The sequence below is a fragment of the Bombina bombina genome, chromosome 1, assembly GCF_027579735.1.
Source record: "Bombina bombina isolate aBomBom1 chromosome 1, aBomBom1.pri, whole genome shotgun sequence".
In the NCBI taxonomy this organism is placed as follows: domain Eukaryota; kingdom Metazoa; phylum Chordata; class Amphibia; order Anura; family Bombinatoridae; genus Bombina; species Bombina bombina.
The window spans coordinates 445,090,501-445,110,990 of record NC_069499.1 but is presented as its reverse complement, the minus strand read 5'-3'; the positions used below and the strand labels follow the sequence as shown (position 1 = coordinate 445,110,990).

Sequence of the window (20,490 nt, the reverse complement as noted above, 5' to 3'; positions counted from 1 at the left end):
GAATTTATCTGGTAAGTTCTTACATAAATTATGTTTTCTTTCATGTAATTGGCAAGAGTCCATGAGCTAGTGACGTATAGGATAGCAGATACCCAAGATGTGGAACTTCCACGCAAGAGTCACTAGAGAGGGAGGGATAAAATAAAGGCAGCCAATTCCGCTGAAAAAATAATCCACAACCCAAATCAAAAAGTTTTAATTACATAATGAAAAAAACTGAATTTATAAGCAGAAGAATCAAACTGAAACAGCTGCCTGAAGTACTTTTCTACCAAAAACTGCTTCAGAAGAAGAAAAAACATCAAAACGGTAGAATTTAGTAAATGTATGCAAAGACCACCAAGTCGCGGCTTTGCAAATCTGATCAACTGAACCTTCATTCTTAAAAGCCCACGAAGTGGAGACTGATCTAGTAGAATGAGCTGCAATTCTCTGAGGTGGGGCCTGACCCGACTCCAAATAAGCTTGACGAATCAAAAATTTCAACCAAGAAGCCAAGGAAATAGCAGAAGCCTTCTGACCTTTCCTAGGACCAGAAAATAAAACAAATAGACTGGAAGTCTTCCTGAAATCTTTAGTAGCTTCCATATAATATTTCAAAGCTCTTACCACATCCAAAGATGTAAACGTATGCAAAGAAGACCAAGTTGCTGCTTTGCAAATCTGATCAACAGAAGCTTCATTCCTAAAAGCCCAGGAAGTAGAAACTGACCTAGTAGAATGAGCCGTGATCCTTTGAAGCTGAGTTTTACCCGACTCCACATAAGCATGATGAATCAAAGACTTTAACCAAGACGCCAAAGAAATGGCAGAAGCCTTCTGACCTTTCCTAGAACCAGAAAAGATAACAAATAGACTAGAAGTCTTTCTGAAATCTTTAGTAGCTTCAACATAATATTTCAAAGCTCTTACTACATCCAAAGAATGTAAGGATCTCTCCAGAGAATTCTTAGGATTAGGACACAAAGAAGGGACAACAATTTCTCTACTAAAGTTGTTAGAATTCACAACTTTAGGTAAAAAATTAAATGAAGTCCGCAACACCGCCTTATCCTAATGAAAAATCAGAAAAGGAGATTCACAAGAAAGAGCAGATAACTCAGAAACTCTTCTAGCAGAAGAGATGGCCAAAAGGAACAAAACTTTCCAAGAAAGTAATTTAATATCCAGAGAATGCATAGGTTCAAACTGAGGCACCTGTAAAGCCCTCGGAACCAAATTAAGACTCCAAGGAGGAGAAATTGACTTAATGACAGGCTTAATACGAACCAAAGTCTGTACAAAACAATGAATATCAGGATGATTAGCAATCTTTCTGTGAAAAAGAACAGAAAGAGCAGAAATTTGTCCTTTCAAGGAACTTGCAGACAAACCTTTTTCCAAACCATCCTGAAGGAATTGTAAAATTCTAGGAATTCTAAAAGAATGCAAAGAAAATTTATGAGAAGAACACCAAGAAATGTAAGACTTCCAAACTCGGTAATAAATCTTTCTAGATACAGATTTACGAGCCTGTAACATAGTATTAATCACTGAGTCAGAGAAACCTCTATGACTAAGTATTAAGCGCTCAATCTCCATACCTTCAAATTTAAGGATTTGAGATCCTGATGGAAAAATGGGCCTTGAGATAGAAGGTCTGGCCTTAACGGAAGTGTCCAAGGCTGGCAACTGGCCATCCGAATGAGATCCGCATACCAAAACCTGTGTGGCCATGCTGGAGCCACCAGCAGTACAAACGAACGCTCCATTAAGATTTTGGAAATCACTTTTGGAAGAAGAACTAGAGGCGGAAAGATATAAGCAGGTTGATAATTCCAAGGGAGTGACAACGCGTCCACCGCTTCCGCCTGAGGATCCCTGGATATGGACAGATACCTGGGAAGTTTCTTGTTTAGATGAGAAGCCATCAGATCTATTTCTGGAAGTACCCAGATTTTAAAAATCTGAAGAAATACCTCTGGGTGAAGAGACCATTCGTCAGTATGTAACGTCTGGCGACTGAGATAATCCGCTTCCCAATTGTCTATACCTGGGATGTGAACCGCAGAAATTAGACAGGAGCTGGATTCCGCCCATACAAGTATCCGAGATACTTCTTTCATAGCCTGAGGACTGCGAGTCCCACCTTGATGATTGACATACGCCACGGTTGTGACATTGTTTGTCTGAAAACAAATAAACGATTCTCTCTTCAGAAGAGGCCAGAACTGAAGAGCTCTGAAAATCGCACAGAGTTCCAAAATGTTGATTGGTAATCTCGCCTCCTGAGATTTCCGAACCCCCTGCTCTGTCAGAGATCCCCATACAGCTCCCCAACATGAAAGACTCGCATCTGTTGAGATCACAGTCCAGGTTGGACAAACAAAAGAGGCCCCTTGAATTAAACGATGGTGATCCAACCACCAAGTCAGAGAAGAACGAACATTGGGATTTAAGGATATTAATTGTGATATCTTTGTTTAATCCCTGCACCATTGGTTCATCATACAAAGCTGGAGAGGTCTCATGTGAAAACGAGCAAAAAGGATCGCGTCCGATGCAGCAGTCATGAGACCTAGAATTTCCATGCACAAAGCTACCGAAGGGAATGATTGAGACTGAAGGTTTCTACAAGCTGAAACCAATTTCAGACGTCTCTTTTCTGTTAGAGACAAAGTCATGGACACTGAATCTATTTGGAAACCCAAAAAGGTTACCCTTGTCTGAGGAATCAAGGAACTCTTTGGTAAATTGATCCTCCAACCATGTCTTTGAAGAAACAACACAAGTTGATTCGTATTAGATTCTGCAGAATGTAAAGACTGAGCAAGTACCAAGATATCGTCCAAATAAGGAAATACCGCAATACCCTGTACTCTGATTACAGAGAGAAGGGCACCGAGAACCTATGAAAAGATCCTTGGAGCTGTTGCTAGGCCAAACGGAAGAGCAACAAACTGGTAATGCTTGTCTAGAAAAGAGAATCTCAGGAACTGATAGTGATCTGGATGAATTGGAATATGAAGATATGCATCCTGTAAGTCTATATGCACATATAATGCCCTTGCTGAACAAAAGGCAGAATAGTCCTTATAGTCACCATTTTGAATGTTGGTATCCTTACATAACGATTCAATATTTTTAGATCCAAAACTGGTCTGAAGGAATTCTCCTTCTTTGGAACAATGAACAGATTTGAGTAAAACCCCAGACCCCGTTTCAGAACTGGAACTGGCACAATTACTTCAGCCGACTCTAGGTCTGAAACACATTTCAGAAACGCCTGAGCCTTTACTGGGTTTACTGGAATGCGTGAGAGAAAAAAATCTTCTCACAGGCGGTCTTACCTTGAAACCTATTCTGTACCCTTGTGAAACAATGTTCTGAATTCAAAGACTTTGAATCGAATTGATCCAAATATCTTTGAAAAATCGTAACCTGCCCCCTACCAGCTGTGCTGGAATGAGGGCCGCACCTTCATGCGGAATTAGGAGCTGGTTTTGACTTTCTAAAAGGTTTGGATTTATTCCAGACTGGAAAAGGTTTCCAAACGGAAACTGTTCCTTTAGGGGAAGGGTCAGGCTTCTGTTCCTTACTCTGACGAAAGGAACGAAAACGATTAGCAGCCCTATATTTACCTTTAGATTTTTTGTCCTGAGGCAAAAAGACTCCCTTCCCCCTAGTAACAGTTGAAATTATAGAACCAAATGAGAACCAAATAATTTATTACCTTGGAAAGAAAGAGAAAGCAACGTTGACTTAGAAGTCATATCTGCATTCCAAGACTTAAGCCATAAAGCTATTCTAGCTAAAATAGCTAAAGACATATACCTGACATCAATTCTAATGATATCAAAAATGGCATCGCAAACAAAGTTATTAGCATGTTGAAGAAGTTTAACAATGCTATAAGCATTATGGTCTGACACTTGCTGCGCTAAAGCCTCCAACCAGAAGGTGGAAGCTGCAGCAACATCAGCCAAAGAAATAGCAGGTCTAAGAAGATTACCTGAACATAAATAAGCCTTCCTTAGAAAGGATTCAAGCTTCCTATCTAAAGGATCTATCTGCCGTAGGAATAGTAGTACGTTTAGCAAGAGTAGAGATAGCCCCATCAACTTTGGGGATTTTCTCCCAAAACTCTAATCTATCAGATGGCAAAGGGTACAATTTCTTAAACCTTGGAGAAGGAGTAAATGAAGTACCCAGACTATTCCATTCCCTAGAAATTACTTCTGAAATAGCATCAGGAACTGGAAATACTTCTGGAATAACTACATGAGGTTTAAAAATTGAATTTAAACGCTTATTAGTTTTAATATCAAGAGGACTAGACTCCTCCATATCTAATGCAATCAACACTTCTTTAAGTAAAGAACGAATAAACTCCATCTTAAACAAATATGAAGATTTATCAGTGTCAATATCTGAGGCAGAATCTTCTGAACCAGATAGATCCTCATTAGAGATAGATAAGTCAGAATGATGGCGGTCATTTACAAAATTCATCTGAAATATGAGAAGTTTTAAAAGACCTTTTACGTTTACTAGAAGGAGAAATAACAGACAGAGCCTTCCGAATAGAATTAGAAACAAATTCTCTTACATTAACAGGAACATCCTGAACATTAGATGATGAAGGAACAACAACAAGTAATGAATTATTACTAATGGAAATATTATCTGCGTTAGATAGTTTATCATGACAACTAACACAAACAACAGCCGGAGGAACAGTTACCAAAAGTTTACAACAAATGCTCTTAGCTTTGGTAGAACCAACATCAGGCAGCGACTATCCAGAAGTAGATTCTGATCCAGGGTCAGGTAGTGACATCTTACAATATGTAATAGAAAAAACAACATATAAAGCAAAATTATCAAATTCCTTAAATGACAGTTTCAGGAATGGGAAAAAATGCAAAACAGAACAAGCCTCTTGAAATCAGAAGCAACTGAAAAGGGAGACTGAAATAATGTGAAAAAAACTGGCGCCAAGTATGACGCCCACATTTTGGCGGCAAGTATGACGCCCAAATTTTTTGGCGCCAAGAATGACGCCCAAATTTTTTGGCGCCAAAAACGTCTGCAACACACATATGTCAAAAATTACGCAATCACGTGAAATGACGAAATTTTTGCGCCAAAAAAGTCTTGCGCCAAGAATAACGCAATAAATTGAAGCATTTTCTGCACCCGCGAGCCTAACAGCCCGCAATTTAGAAAAAAAGTCAATTGAAAATTTTAAGGTAAGAAAAATATAAATTCATATGCATTTTCCCAAAAAATGAAACTGACAGTCTGAAAGAAGGAATACTGATTATCCTGAATCATGGCAAATATAAGTTTAAAACATATATTTAGAACTTTACATATAAAGTGCCCAACCATAGCTTAGAGTGTCATGAATAAAATAAGACTTACTTACCCTAAGACACTCATCTACATATAGTAGATAGCCAAACTAGCACTGAAACGAGAATCAGTAGAGGTAATGGTATATAAGAGTATATCGTCGATCTGAAAAGGGAGGTAGGAGAAGAAATCTCTACGACCGATAACAGAGAACCTATGAAATAGATCCCCTAGAGGAAGACCATGGTATTCAAATAGGCAATACTCTCTTCACATCCCTCTGACATTCACTACACTCTGAGAGGAAAACCGGGCTTCAGCCTGCTGCGAAGCACATATTAACGTAGAAATCTAGCACAAACTTACTTCACCACCTCCATGGGAGGCAAAGTTTGTAAAAATGAATTGTGGGTGTGGTGAGGGGTGTATTTATAGGCATTTTGAGGTTTGGGAAACTTTGCCCCTCCTGGTAGGAATGTATATCCCATACGTCACTAGCTCATGGACTCTTTCCAATTACAAGAAAGAAATGTCGACAGCATAATGAATAAAATGAATAGGTTTCAGTAACACCCCCCTTGAAGATAGGTCTACTGCTTAACCCTTCCCTAGCAGGGAATACATTTTCAGCCGTTTTCTGACATACCAAGACTCCTCAGAATAAAAGGCTGCACATACCTCAATGCTGCTGGCAGCATGAATCGGTCTCCACACTGAAGATGTCTCCTGTATTACCTTCAGATCTGTGGTAACCAACACGGATCTTAGTTGCAACTGCTAAGATCATCAACCTCAGGGCAGAATTCTTCTTCCAAATCCCCCTGAGGAAAACAGTACTCACCGGTACCATTTAAAATAAAAAACTTCTTGATTGAAGAAACTAACACTAACACCTCACTTTACATCTTCCTAGTATAACACAGGCAAAGAGAATAACTGGGGGTGGAGGGGAAGGGAGGAGCTATATATACAGCTCTGCTGTGGTGCTCTTTGCCACTTCCTGTTAGCAGGAGGATAATATCCCACAAGTAAGGATGAAATCTGTGGACTCGTCGTATCTTGTTGAAGAAAATATAGCCAGAGAGAATGCTTCCTAGTTCATGACCACCTGAGGTTGGACAGAACTAGGAGTTGAAGGAGGGACAGAAAAGGAGTTACCATTGTACAGGTAACTAGGGGAGTGGTCTTTTTGTCCTTGCTCCTTGAGGGAGGTTGTTCTCACTGGTATTACCAAGGAGCACCAATATAGAGCAGATACAAGTATTGAGTAATTCTTAAAGAACATGGGAATTGCAACTGTGAATTTATTAACTAAATTACTTTTGGGAGTTCTACAACCTCAAGAGTATTATTAAAACTTACCAGAAGATGCTTGCAGTAAGACAACCAGCCCTATAGGACGATCCTCTGTAGAAGCCCCACTTTGTCCACATATAACGCAGTCGTAAATTGGCTCAGCTACTTCTTGTTCTGATGCAGCTACCTCCATGGCAATATCACTCTCTGGAGACTCTGTTCAGTTCATCCAATGAAAAGATATCATAGTTAGATGTAGTATTCTTAAAGCAATAGCTATTTAAAAGTTATGTGTTTGTAAATTGCACAAATGATTAAGCATTTTAAAAATAATACCAATAATAGCAGCCTACTTGGCCTATAAGTATATCCATTTCATATATATATATATATATACAACTATGTAAATTAAGACTCAGAATGAGGAAATAGAGGGTGGAAGAAGCGGGGGAAGGGGAAGTCAGAGAACAAGTAGAAATATGAGGAAGAAAGAGGAGAGGAAGTGAGAAAGGAGGAGGAGGAAAGAGAAAATAGAACAATAATAGGTGGGAAATCTCTCAAGTAAAGAGAAATGATTACCAATCAAATAAAATTGCATGGTATGGCTTCACCACGTGTGCCGTTGTATCTACCTTCTATAGAAAAGCACATTAACAGCATGCAGTGCTGGACTGGACCCAACGTTAAATCTTGGCATTGTATGGCAGGGAAGCCTACACCCCCCCCCCCCATTTGGTATTTAACTTTATCCATTTATACAAAAACATCACACAAAACCAAGCACGCACAGATATCAACATGCACCATCAAGAGGAGCTGCTTCCCTATAACTCTCCTTACCCTCTGGATAGTTTATGCTAGATAATTGCAGGCTTCCTGTACAAATATGGTGGTAGGTTTATCTGGAAACCAACTCTGCTGTGGTCATCTTGGAAACTCTGCCACCAAAAATTTCATACACTTTTGGTGCTACTATGAGCGCACTTTTGCAGGTGGGGGCACAAAGACATAACGTAGGTGAAACTCATGCAGCCCCCCCACGTAGGAATGCCACTACTGACTGAAGGGCCAGAAATGCTCACTAGATAAGTGACACCTAATAGATCCCTGCAATTAGACCACTGCCCAAGAGGAAGGACACAGGTGAACTCAAAAATACATTTTATGGGTAGACAAAAGGTGATACACAAAGGAGGCAGTATGTAGGTATACACTGGAGACAACGGCAGAATTTAAGTGACAAGACAACCAATAAATATCAGCATAAATCAGAATATCTTTCATCCAACAAAGTATTGTCATTACTAGACATACTGTGAATACAAAACATTTAATGCTCTGTATTTAGAAGCAACTTTGTGTATGAAACAAAAACAGTGCATTGAACAGGAACAAATAGACAAAAAAGGCCGGTGTGTGGTACTGTACATGGTGTCATTGTTCTTTTCAGTAACCATCTGGTGTAATATTATATAAAGAGGGAACAAAAACTTTCTACAGTCATTGAAGTATAATCCATTTTCACACAAGGGTGACTACTCTATGACGCATGTTCTGTGCACTGTATTATCTCTTGATAACAGTTTTAACCTCAATAAGTAGGGATCACATTTTCTATGTTTAGATGAGTGTTCAGCTTCTTTCAGCAATACTTCATGTGGTGAGCAATTTTTCATTCACTTGCAGTTTGTAATACAAATATATCCTTGTTCATCATGATCACAAAAAATAAAATAAAAATGAATACAGAGGAGTAAAAATGTATAATTACTAGTCATTTACTACACGAAATGGTAAACTGCTGCTGCTGCTGCTGTCTTTCAAATAATACAAAGACAACAAGCATATTTTCCATGCAGAAGACATATTGGCTTAAATCTGTTACAAATAACTAATAAGGTATACCAAAGCGCCAACTATACGAAGGCTGGGTCTGGACCTAATGCAATATTATCAAACGATTACAATAAACAATTTATTGAGTACACAAATAAGTTAAAAACATGGATCCACGTATAAACAATCAAATTTATACAACAATAATAGCTAAATGAATAGTTAAAACAAATAGTTATGTAACAGATATAGCATTTAAAATTGTGCAAACATTGCTCTTAAAAATATTCCTAAAAAATTCCAAATTTAGTATAAGGCTCACAACAGTAATTCAACTTTGTGTTTACCACATACACATACACACATTTATACAGCAATAATAGCTAAATGAATAGTTAAAACAAATAGTTAAATAGCAGATATGGCATTTAAAATTGTGCAAACATTGCTCTTAAAAAATATTCCTAAAAAATTCCAAATTAAGTATAAGGCTCACAACAAAAATTCAACTTTGTGTTTACCACATACACATAATAGGTGAAATATATTAGTCAGTTATATAATATTATCTAACCAATAACGTTCGATTCTATGCAATCCTCCTAAATATTGCCAATAGTGACTAATGTGTAAGGCTCTGAGTAAGACCTTTAACTGTGTGTTTAACACATACGCATTGTCAAGTAAAAAATATTGTGACAGCAATAAGCCAATGTAAAAAGTGTGTATCTAAAAAGTTGTGTGCAAAAATAAGTGTACAAAAATTATTAATGGTCAAAAAATAGGTTGATCTTCAAAAAACGTGAATTAAGAACAAAGATTGTGAAAAATGAAAAACCAAAAATTTACAAAAACATTGTGGTGTGTTCAAATAGAAACTTATATAAATGTAAATAATAGTCCAAAAAATAGTCCAACAGTGAAAACTTAATAGAAAAAATAATCCAACAATAAATTATAATAAGTAGTGTGTCTCTAAGAAAAAACAATAATCCTTAAAGTGTTGTGAATCCTAACAGCAATAGTTATGGTGATTTTCCAAGTGTTTTATACTGAATAGCAGTGTCAGTACTTGCTAGCCGTTTTCCAACTCAAAATTCTATCTTCTTGGCAAATATTTTGTTATAATCCCTGGATGATCCTTCTGTAAAAGAAAGATATCATGGTGTAGATTATTTTTAGATAGTCTTTAGAGAGTCTTGATAAAGGTCTCTTTGTGACCAAAACACGTCGACTGGTAAGCACAATTTCATTTTCTAAAAACAATCTACACAGATTATTGTTTTTTCTTAAAGAGACACACTACTTATTATAATTTAGAACCAGACATCAGCGGACCAGGATTTCTCCGTCGCCACACGGTCAGGAAAGCAGAAATGAGGTCACAAGGTAAACCGTGCAGCCCATGCAAAAGCGCGCCTGACCGTAAAGGCCGCATTACTAGACATAGGCCATTATGTTCCAAAATAGCCATGAGCCGGAGCAACACTACACAGTAGCAGACATAACCACTAAACAAACATGATTATAAACCCCCCTGTTCAATAACCCCCCTCAGGAGATATTAACCCTCGATTCCTAGATACAAAAAGGAGCCTCACTGAGACCCTATGTTAAAAGGTATCCCTGAAAGGTTGTAGCCCCTCTCGGAAAAACAGTTGTAATTACAATACATCCAGGATGAAAGTAAAATGAAATGAACTTACCGGAATCTACGCCGTGGAACAGGAACACGGCCCTTCAAGTGTGACAGATAGTAGCGTCGCTTCTGCCATGGACTTGAGAGAAAAAAAGCAGGCATTGCTTGTGGAGCTGTTAATATGAGTCGGGATGGTTTCACAGAAAGACTCTCCCTGCATCTCTGGACTCTAACTTTCACCCATGCTCTCACTGAGAGGCTGACAGGACTACTTAAATCTCCAGTCCCATGTCGAAGAGTACTACCCTCCATAAGAGACTATGGAAAACTACTGACACTTCTCTGCCAACCTCCTGGGACGAAAAGGCAAAGAATGACTGGGGGATGAGGGAAGTGGGGGAGGTATTTAAGCCTTTGGCTGGGGTGTCTGTCTCCTCCTGGTGGCCAGGTTCTGAATTTCCCAAAAGTAATGAATGCCGCTTTGAACTCTTTCCATTTATGAAGAAAATGCTAGTTGATGAGAGGTCAGAGGAGGATGGCTAGACTTGTGCAAGTAAACAGTCAGGCCATAATTTTGAGAATTATTTCAGAATTCAACCTAGGTGTGAAGAAAAACATATTGCAACGCACCACTAGGCGACGTCAGGTGCTGTTATCAGAGAAAAACAAGAGAGCACGCCTCCTGTGTGCACAACACCACCAGCACTGGACTATCGAAGACTGGAAAAAGGTTGCTTGGTTTGACGAGTCGAAGTTTCTAGTGCGTGATGTTATGGCAGGCTCCAAATTTGGCAAAACAGCATAAATCCATGGACCCATCATGTATGATGAAAACTGTGCAGGGTGGTGGGGGCCGTGTTATGGTGTGGATAATGTTTCCTGGCACAGGTTGGCTCCATTGATACCCCTAGATTAATGTCTGAATGCCACATAGTACGTAAACATTGTTGCTGACCAAGTGCATCCATTCTTGTTGACAGTTTATCCTCAGGCAAATGGTTACTTCCAGCAGGATAATGTGTTGGTGCACAAAGCCCGCATCACTATGGGATAGTTCCTGGAACATGGCAATGACTTTTCTTTGCTGCAGTGGGCCGCTCAGTCCCCGGATCTCAATCCTATTGAACATCTTTGGGATGAGATGGAAAATGGCTATTCAGTGCAGGCCTACATCTCGGTCTAATCTACAGGTTTTGAGTGTCTGCATGGTACACAATACCTCCACAACATTTTCAGCATCTTGTTGAATCCATGCCTAGATGAATTAAGGCTGTTTTGAAGGCTAAAGGAGGCTCAACATGCTGCTAGTTAAAGGGACATAATACTCATATGCTAAATCACTTGAAACTGATGCAGTATAACTGTAAAAAGCTGACAGGAAAATATCACCTGAGCTTCTCTATGTAAAAAAGGAAGATATTTTACCTCACAATCTCCTCAGCTCACCAGAGTAAGTTCTGTGTAAAAAGTTATACTCAGCTGCTCCCAGCTGCAGGTAAACAAATTTAAAAAAATGAAGAGATGAACAGCAGCCAATCAGCATCAGCAGTGCTGAGGTCATGAACTCTTAATGTGATCTCATGAGATTTCACTTAACTCTCATGAGATTTCATAGTAAGCTTCCTTTACCTGATTGGTGAAATAATATGAGAGTGCACGATGCTAGTCCCTTCAGATGTCCCAGGACAAATACACTAAAATGCTGCTTAGAAATCCTTTACAATGGGAGGTGGCTACTGAGGAAGTTTTGAGGTAAAATATCTTTCTTTTTTACATAGAGATGTTCAGGTGATATTTTCTAATCAGCTTTTTACAGCTATGCTGCATCACTTTCAAGTGTTTAAACATTTGGGTATTATGGCCCTTTAACAGTATCTGATAAAGTGGATGCACAGTGTATAGTGCTCCAGACATGCATACCTCCCTGCTTTCAACAAATGATATAAAAAAATAACGTCAATTCAATAAAAGAAGGAAATTAGATTTTGTTTTAAAACATTGTACATTTAAATCATAAAAAAAGAAAAAAATGGAGATTCATATCCATTTAACCGTGAGAACTAGCTTAATCTATTTCTAACTTTTATCATCATAACATTAAAAAAGCCTTTATTCCACCACCTCTTTCTAAATTAATGTATTAATACATTATTATTCCTATTCACACCAAAAGAAAGGTGAAACCCAGGAAGAAGTCATTGGTCCATACATAATGGGACAGAGCAAGTATGTGCAATACTCAGCAATTTAGTGATTAAAGAATTGTTTAGATATAAAACAAGATTAATACACAACTGATGTAAAACTTAAAGGGACATGAAACCCAAATTGTTTCTTTCATAATTCAGATAGGGAATACAATTTCAAACAGCATTCCTATTTAATTCTAGTATCTAGTTGCTTCATTTTTTTTTTTTAAGAAATAGCAATGCACATGTGTGAGCCAAGCACACAAGGTATCTAATGTGCAGCAACCAATCATCAGCTACTGAGCCTGTTTAGACATGGTTTTCAACAAAGTATATGAAGAGAATGAAGCAAATTAGATAATAGAAGTAAATTGGAAAGTTGTTAAAAATTGCATGATCTTTCTCAATCATGAAAGAAAAAAATTAGGTTTCATGTCCCTTTAAAGGAAAGCAAAAGCAGTGTTCCAAAGTAATGAAAGGACAGATAACTCTGGAACTATCTAGTAACCCACAAAAAGCATGTGCTAGTGAAAAACAACCATATGGCATCAGGTATGCTCCAAGCCTACCTCCATTTGGCACAGCAGTAATTCTTGTGACGATACATATCTTTGAGCATTCATAACTTTTTTGTGCATTTCTTTGTAATATATTTTGTTAGATGGTGTTATGAGTGTAATTGTACTTTGTAATGTATTTTTTATGTGATTTTTTTTTTTTACCCTTTTTTGTTTCACAAAACAGTTAGCCAGAGCTCTGAGGACACGATAACCATTCTAGCCTAAATTGTGATTGCGCTGAAGCATTTGTGTTTACTTTCAACTTGTAATACTTGGAAAACCTGATGAGAGCCAACACCGCAATGAACCCCTCATTGCTCGTGTGTAACTGTAAACGCATCACTCGTAATCTGGCCCTTTATGGGCAAACAAAAATGTTCAACCTTTAATCCTGCCCACAACATAACCCTTTCAGAACTAATAATTTTTTTATAGTAAACCTAACTTTACTAAATCACTTTGTGTGGAGTGCCATGTGCAGTGCAGGTCACACAGCTTGTTAAAGGCGTACCAACATGCTAAACACAGTTTACAAAATATAGCCTTAGGCAATATTTTCCTTTTGCTAAACATTTTATGTCAAGATAGTCCCCCAAGTATCAAAAGAGCTATTAGCACACTAATATATCTTGCCCAGACCCAGCAAGTGTAGTCTCAAAAGACCAGTGAAAACTAATTTATTTTTCTAACTGGTTTCTGTAAATGACAAGTGTTAGGAAATTTGTGTCACCTTATCCTACTAGCAGCATATTTGCTGAAATAACAGAATGATATCATGCAGGGAAACTGCTTTAGTTAGAACAACAAAATAGAAAATCTTTAGTTTTTATACCACCCGGCTAAAATTTAAGCCAATATTTAACTAAAATTAACTAATACCAATTATTTCAATGTTTGTAGGACAAATGATAAGTCAACCCATCCAAATAAATTAACATTTATAAAATAACAGAACATTTTATATTTACACTGCCCCAAAACAGGTAATTCATAATGCCACCTGGCAACATTTTCTGTGGAGAACACTGGAAATATTTTTTTTAAAACAATTACTTTTGCATTAAAGAAAACACAGGATGAAAATCTGTAGAACAAACAACAGCTGTCCAAGTATTAATTTTACAACTTGTTTACAATTCTAATGGATCTATTCAGTAAAATTAAATCCAAATTACAGAACATTTTAATACCTTATAAGTGTATGCTTCGTTCTTTCTAAAATGTCCATCATGTGATGACTACTTAGAGAACAGGGTCATGGTATTAGCTAGAACGAGCCAAAATACAGAAATTTCTGTATTTTGGATATAATTTCTAGTTTTGCTAATATCCACTAGTTAGATGAGTAACAAGAAATACTGAAATTGAGAGGGGAAACAATACAAAGAAGGAAAGCATATTGCAAGGATTCTACATATTTAACGTGACAAATTTAAAATTTCAAATACAAATAGAAAGAGAAGCGCTCTACCGGGAACAAACTGCTGCTCAGTAGCTTGCTCTATGGCGAGTTACAACCGAGGAGCAGCCTCTTTTAGCCCAAATTTAATTTCTGTCTTCCAAACTTTGCAATCTAAATAGCAGACAACATTTAATAATGAAACAATGTTAGCCCAGAAAAAAGCTCAAAGTGGCTCCTCCAAATAAGTCAAATGGTGAGCGCCGTTTGGCTATTGAAATGTTTAAACTTGGCTGATATGTTATTCTATAGCAAAATTACAGAAATGTCTTATAAGTACAAGGTGTTTACTGTCCTTTTAAAAAAAAAAACTCTTTGCAAAAGAAAGACTTTTATAGTGTGTGTGTGTGTGTGTGTATATATATATATATATATATTTTTTTTTTTTACTATTCATGGTCTTCTTATCTCACCAGCACAGAGCCGAGCAGATCTGTGAATCGTATTAATAATGCAACTTCTCAACTTGGTGTTCGTTCGAAAACATCCCAAACATACATGTGAAAAAACAAAGTATGCTTAACATTTCTTTCATGGTGGTGAGAGTCCCCAATCCATTACTCCTGGGAATAACTCTTCTTTACCACTAGAAGGGCGGCAGATTCCCAAACCTCAAGAACTCTATAAAACCCCTCCGACCTCACATGTACCTCAGTCTTTAGGTATAGCCAAGCAAAATGAGGTAAGAAAAAGGAATAAGAACCAGGAAAAGAAGCAAGGAAAAAAAGGATGTGCAGAAGAAAATACTAAACTTAAAAACAAAGGGTGGGGTCTCGTGGACTCTCACCAACATGAAAGAAATGAATTTATCAGGTAAGCATAAATTATGTTTTCTTTCATACAGGTGATGAGAGTCCATAATCCATTACTCCTGGGAATGAATAGCCAAGCTGTGGAGTCCACAAGTAATAACGTAAGGGGAGGAATTTAAAAATCTTTTTTCATGCACTTAAAAAATAAATCAATCAAGCAAGCAAGAAAAAAATTAAACTGAGACAACTGCCTGAAGGGCCTTCCTACCAAAGACTGCCTCAGAAGAAGCAAAAACATAAAAATGGTACAATTTAGTAAATGTATGCAAAGAAGACCAAGTAGCTGGTCAACTGAAGCCTCATTTTTGAAAGCCCATGAAGTGGCAACTGACCTATTAGAATGAGCAGTAATCCGTTACGGTGAAAGTTGACCTGCCTCCAAGTAAGCCTTGAGAATCAAGAGACCAAAGAAACAGCAGAAACGTTCTGTCTTTTTCTAGCACCAGAAAAGTAAATGAACAAACTAGAGATCTAACTAAAATCCTTACTAGCATCAATATAATATTTCAAATGCTCTAACATCCAAATTATACAAAGGTCTCTAAAGCATTCTTAGGATCAGAACACTAAGAAGGGATAACAATTTCTCTGCTAATGTCTGAAGAAATAACCTTAAGCAAAAAAATGAATTATGTCAGTAAACCTGTCTTATAATGATGAAAACAAAGATAAGGCGGTTCACAAGAAAGAGCAGCTAACTCTAGCAGAAGAGATAGCCAAAAAGGAATAAAACCTTCCAAGAAAGCAGTTCAATATCCACCTATGCATAGGTTCAAAAGGAGGAGCCTGCAAAACTCAACATCAGGTTGAGATTTCATGGAGGAGAAATTGGCTTGATTGCCGCCTTTACCACCAGTAACAGTAGATATTATAGAATCAAAATCATAACCAAACAGTTTCTTTCATTGAAATCACCAGTAAGATGAAGCAGCAGCCACATCTCTTTATGAAGAAGTTGTTCCATTTCATGCTTCATGACCAAAATCCTTTGTCGACATTGACGTGTATCTTCTCCATGTCTCAGTGATTATATTCTGTAGCAAGCAACCTCCACTCACATGAATTTATGACTCACTTGCTACTTGCCAGTGTCTGTCAGTCTGGTTGGAAGTCTATGGAAGCCGAGAAGGTCCAATGTATTTGTCCCCTTACCTGGGAACTCTTTCAAGAGCATTAGTCTCGATTACCTCTGCTTTCCTTTAAACCATTTACCATATTATCCATCATCCTCATAGGACACACGCTAATGGAAATTTCTTTTATAAGTCCACCTGGATGTAACAGATTATTTTCTACCAAATGCTGTACATTTAAATGATAACAACAAAAAGAGCCCTTGTAAATAAACATATAATAAATAAAAGGTTATTTTAAAAAGTCAAATAAAAGACCTTATTACTACTAAAAAACACAATACCATTACACTTTTTTCACGTCACGATTATATTTTCTGAAGCATAAAAGACTGAAACAACCTTGGATTGTCGATAACAAGTATGCATAAATTCTAAAAAGAAAGAACATAACTTATTGGATGCAGAAGTATTATGTTGAATAATCCAACTGGAAAATATGTCCCAGATAGTATAGTAAGTTGAAGCAGTAAACCTTTTGCTGACTAGGAACAAATTTTAGATTACTACAACCTGACCGCCAACCATCAACTATTATGGAAACAATATTTGTATAGAACGCTCAGCAGTACTATAATCAACCAAGGAAGTTTCATTGCCTATTGTCTGATCAATTGGTATCATGGTCTTCGTGGCAAAGGGGAAGAAATAAAATTGTGCTTGTTCTATTCTGATAAGGCACAGCAGTTGAAGTATTAGCATTACTGAGAGAAAAGCAAACATCGGTTAGAATCGCATGTCTGTGAGAAAACATCCACTGAGATGGAAACAAGCTGAAAATTGTACACTTTGGTACTGTTATCCTGTATAAAAAAAGGTGTATGAAATTGCAATTCTGTCTTGATTGTCTAGCTTCGGACTCTGCTTTGGTAACCTTGTAGTACAGATTCACAAAAAGGCAAACCACTTTTAAGTTATCAACATATTTCTGTGGGCGCAAGAAGAGTCAACTAAATTCCTTAAGGAATGCTCTACTTTTGTCTCTATTTAGAAAAATATGCAAAAAAAAATTGTATTCATGTCTTAGTACACTATTTGATTCTCTGTGCAGAAAATACTTAAAAAAAAAAAAAAAAAAAGATTTATCACTCACAATTTTATATTTGAGTGCAAAATATATTTTACTGTACTTCATCTTCCTTGTACATATTGCCAGACAAATTGTTTCCTGATTTTCAGGAGTTAAAGTTTTTTTTTTTTTTGTCTGAACATGAAGGGAAGGCTTCCGCTGAGAATAGTAACTCAGAAACCCCCAATGTAGATGCTGCTTGAGATGAAAAGGAAAGGGTAAAAACATAATTTATGTAAGAACTTACCTGATAAATTCATTTCTTTCATATTGGCAAGAGTCCATGAGCTAGTGACATATGGGATATACAATCCTACCAGGAGGGGCAAAGTTTCCCAAACCTCAAAATGCCTATAAATACACCCCTCACCACACCCACAATTCAGTTTAACGAATAGCCAAGCCGTGGGGTGATAAAGAAAGGAGTAGAAAGCATCAACAAAGGAAATTTGGAAATAATTGTGCTTTATACAAAAAATCATAACCACCATCAAAGGGTGGGCCTCATGGACTCTTGCCAATATGAAAGAAATGAATTTATCAGGTAAGTTCTTACATAAATTATGTTTTCTTTCATGTTGGCAAGAGCCCATGAGCTAGTGACATATGGTATATCAATACCCAAGATGTGGAGTCTTCCACTCAAGAGTCACTAGAGAGGGAGGGAATAAAAATAAAAACAGCCATATTTTGCTGAAAAAATTAATCCACAACCCAAAAAAATAAGTTTATTTTCATTTTTGAAAGAAAAAAACTTAAATCAAAAAGCAGAAGAATCAAACTGAAACAGCTGCCTGAAGAACTTTTCTACCAAAAACTGCTTCCGAAGAAGCAAATACATCAAAACGGTAGAATTTAGTAAATGTATGCAAAGACCACCAAGTCGCGGCTTTGCAAATCTGATCAACTGAACCTTCATTCTTAAAAGCCCACGAAGTGGAGACTGATCTAGTAGAATGAGCTGCAATTCTCTGAGGTGGGGCCTGACCCGACTCCAAATAAGCTTGACGAATCAAAAATTTCAACCAAGAAGCCAAGGAAATAGCAGAAGCCTTCTGACCTTTCCTAGGACCAGAAAATAAAACAAATAGACTGGAAGTCTTCCTGAAATCTTTAGTAGCTTCCATATAATATTTCAAAGCTCTTACCACATCCAAAGAATGTAAGGATCTCTCCAAAGAATTCTTAGGATTAGGACACAAGGAAGGGACAACAATTTCTCTACTAATGTTGTTAGAATTCACAACCTTAGGTAAAAATTGAAAAGAAGTCTGCAAAACTGCCTTATCCTAATGAAAAATCAGAAAAGGAGACTCACAAGAAAGAGCAGATAGCTCAGAAACTCTTCTAGCAGAAGAAATAGCCAAAAGGAACAACACTTTCCAGGAAAGTAGTTTAATGTCCAAAGAATGCATAGGCTCAAATGGAGGAGCCTGTAAAGCCTTCATAACCAAATTAAGACTCCAAGGAGGAGACATTGATTTAATGACAGGCTTAATAAACTAAAGCCTGTACAAAACAGTGAATATCAGGAAGTATAGCAATCTTTCTGTGAAATAAAACAGAAAGAGCAGAGATTTGTCGTTTCAAGGAACTTGCAGACAAACCCTTATCCAAACCATCCTGAAGGAATTGTAAAATTCTAGGAATTCTAAAAGAATGCCAGGAGAATTTATGAGAAGAACACCATGAAATGTAAGTCTTCCAAACTCTATAATAAATCTTTCTAGAGACAGATTTACGAGCTTGTAACATAGTATTAATCACTGAGTCAGAGAAACCTCTATGACTTAGAACTAAGCGTTCAATTTCCATACCTTCAAATTTAATGATTTGAGATCCTGATGGGAAAACGGACCTTGAGATAGTAGGTCCGGCCATAACGGAAGTGGCCAAGGCGGGCAACAGGACATCCAAACCAGATCCGCATACCAAAACCTGTGTGGCCATGCTGGAGCCACCAGCAACACAAAAGACTGTTCCATGATGATTTTGGAGATCACTCTTGGAAGGAGAACTAGAGGAGGGAAGATGTAAGCAGGTTGATAACACCAAGGAAGTGTCAGCGCATCCACTGCTTCCGCCTGAACATCCCTGGACCTGGACAGGTATCTGGGAAGTTTCTTGTTTAGATGAGAGGCCATGAGATCTATCTCTGGAAGCCCCCACATCTGAACAATCTGAGAAAACACATCTGGATGGAGAGACCACTCCCCTGGATGTAAAGTCTGGCGGCTGAGATAATCCGCCTCCCAATAGTCTACGCCTGGGATATGCACCGCAGAGATTAGACAGGAGCTAGATTCCGCCCAGGCAAGTATCCGAGATACTTCTTTCATAGCTTGGGGACTGTGAGTCCCACCCTGATGATTGACATAAGCCACAGTTGTGATATTGTCTGTCAGAAAACAAATGAACGGTTCTCTCTTTAGCAGAGGCCAGAACTGAAGAGCCCTGAGAATTGCACGGAGTTCTAAAATATTTATTGGTAATCTTGCCTCTTGAGATTTCCAAACCCCTTGTGCTGTCAGAGATCCCCAAACAGCTCCCCAACCTGAAAGACTCGCATCTGTTGTGATCACAGTCCAGGTTGGGCAAACAAAAGAAGCCCCTTGAACCAAACGATGGTGATCTATCCACCATGTCAGAGAGTGTCGTACATTGGGATTCAAGGATATTAATTGTGATATCTTTGTATAATCCCTGAACCATTGATTCAGCATACAAAGCTGTAGAAGTCTCATGTGAAAACGAACATAGGGGATTGCGTCCGATGCTGCAGTCATGAGACCTAAAACTTCCATGCACATAGCCACTGAAGGGAATGACTGAGACTGAAGGAGCCGGCATGCTGCGACCAATTTTAAACGTCTCTTGTCTGTTAGAGACAGAGTCATGGACACTAAATCTATCTGGAAGCCTAAAAAGGTGACCCTTGTCTGAGGAATCAAGAAACTTTTTGGTAAATTGATCCTCCAACCATGTTTCCGAAGAAATAACACTAGTTGATTCGTGTGAGATTCTGCAGTTTGTAAAGACTGAGCTAGTACCAAGATATCGTCCAAATAAGGAAACACCGCAATACCCTGTTCTCTGATTAAAGATAGTAGGGCACCGAGAACCTTTGAAAAGATTCTTGGAGCTGTTGCTAGGCCAAATG

The 20,490-nt window shown here is 37.8% G+C and overlaps 1 protein-coding gene across 1 annotated transcript in view; it reads right to left on the bottom strand.

Annotated features, from left to right (window-relative positions):
• UBR3 (ubiquitin protein ligase E3 component n-recognin 3) overlaps nt 1-20,490 on the bottom strand; it is a 1,090,259-nt gene that overhangs the window by 398,967 nt on the left and 670,802 nt on the right. Inside the window, 1 exon segment of the mRNA XM_053698420.1 lies at nt 6,700-6,849. Coding sequence (XP_053554395.1) covers nt 6,700-6,849 — 150 coding nt within the window.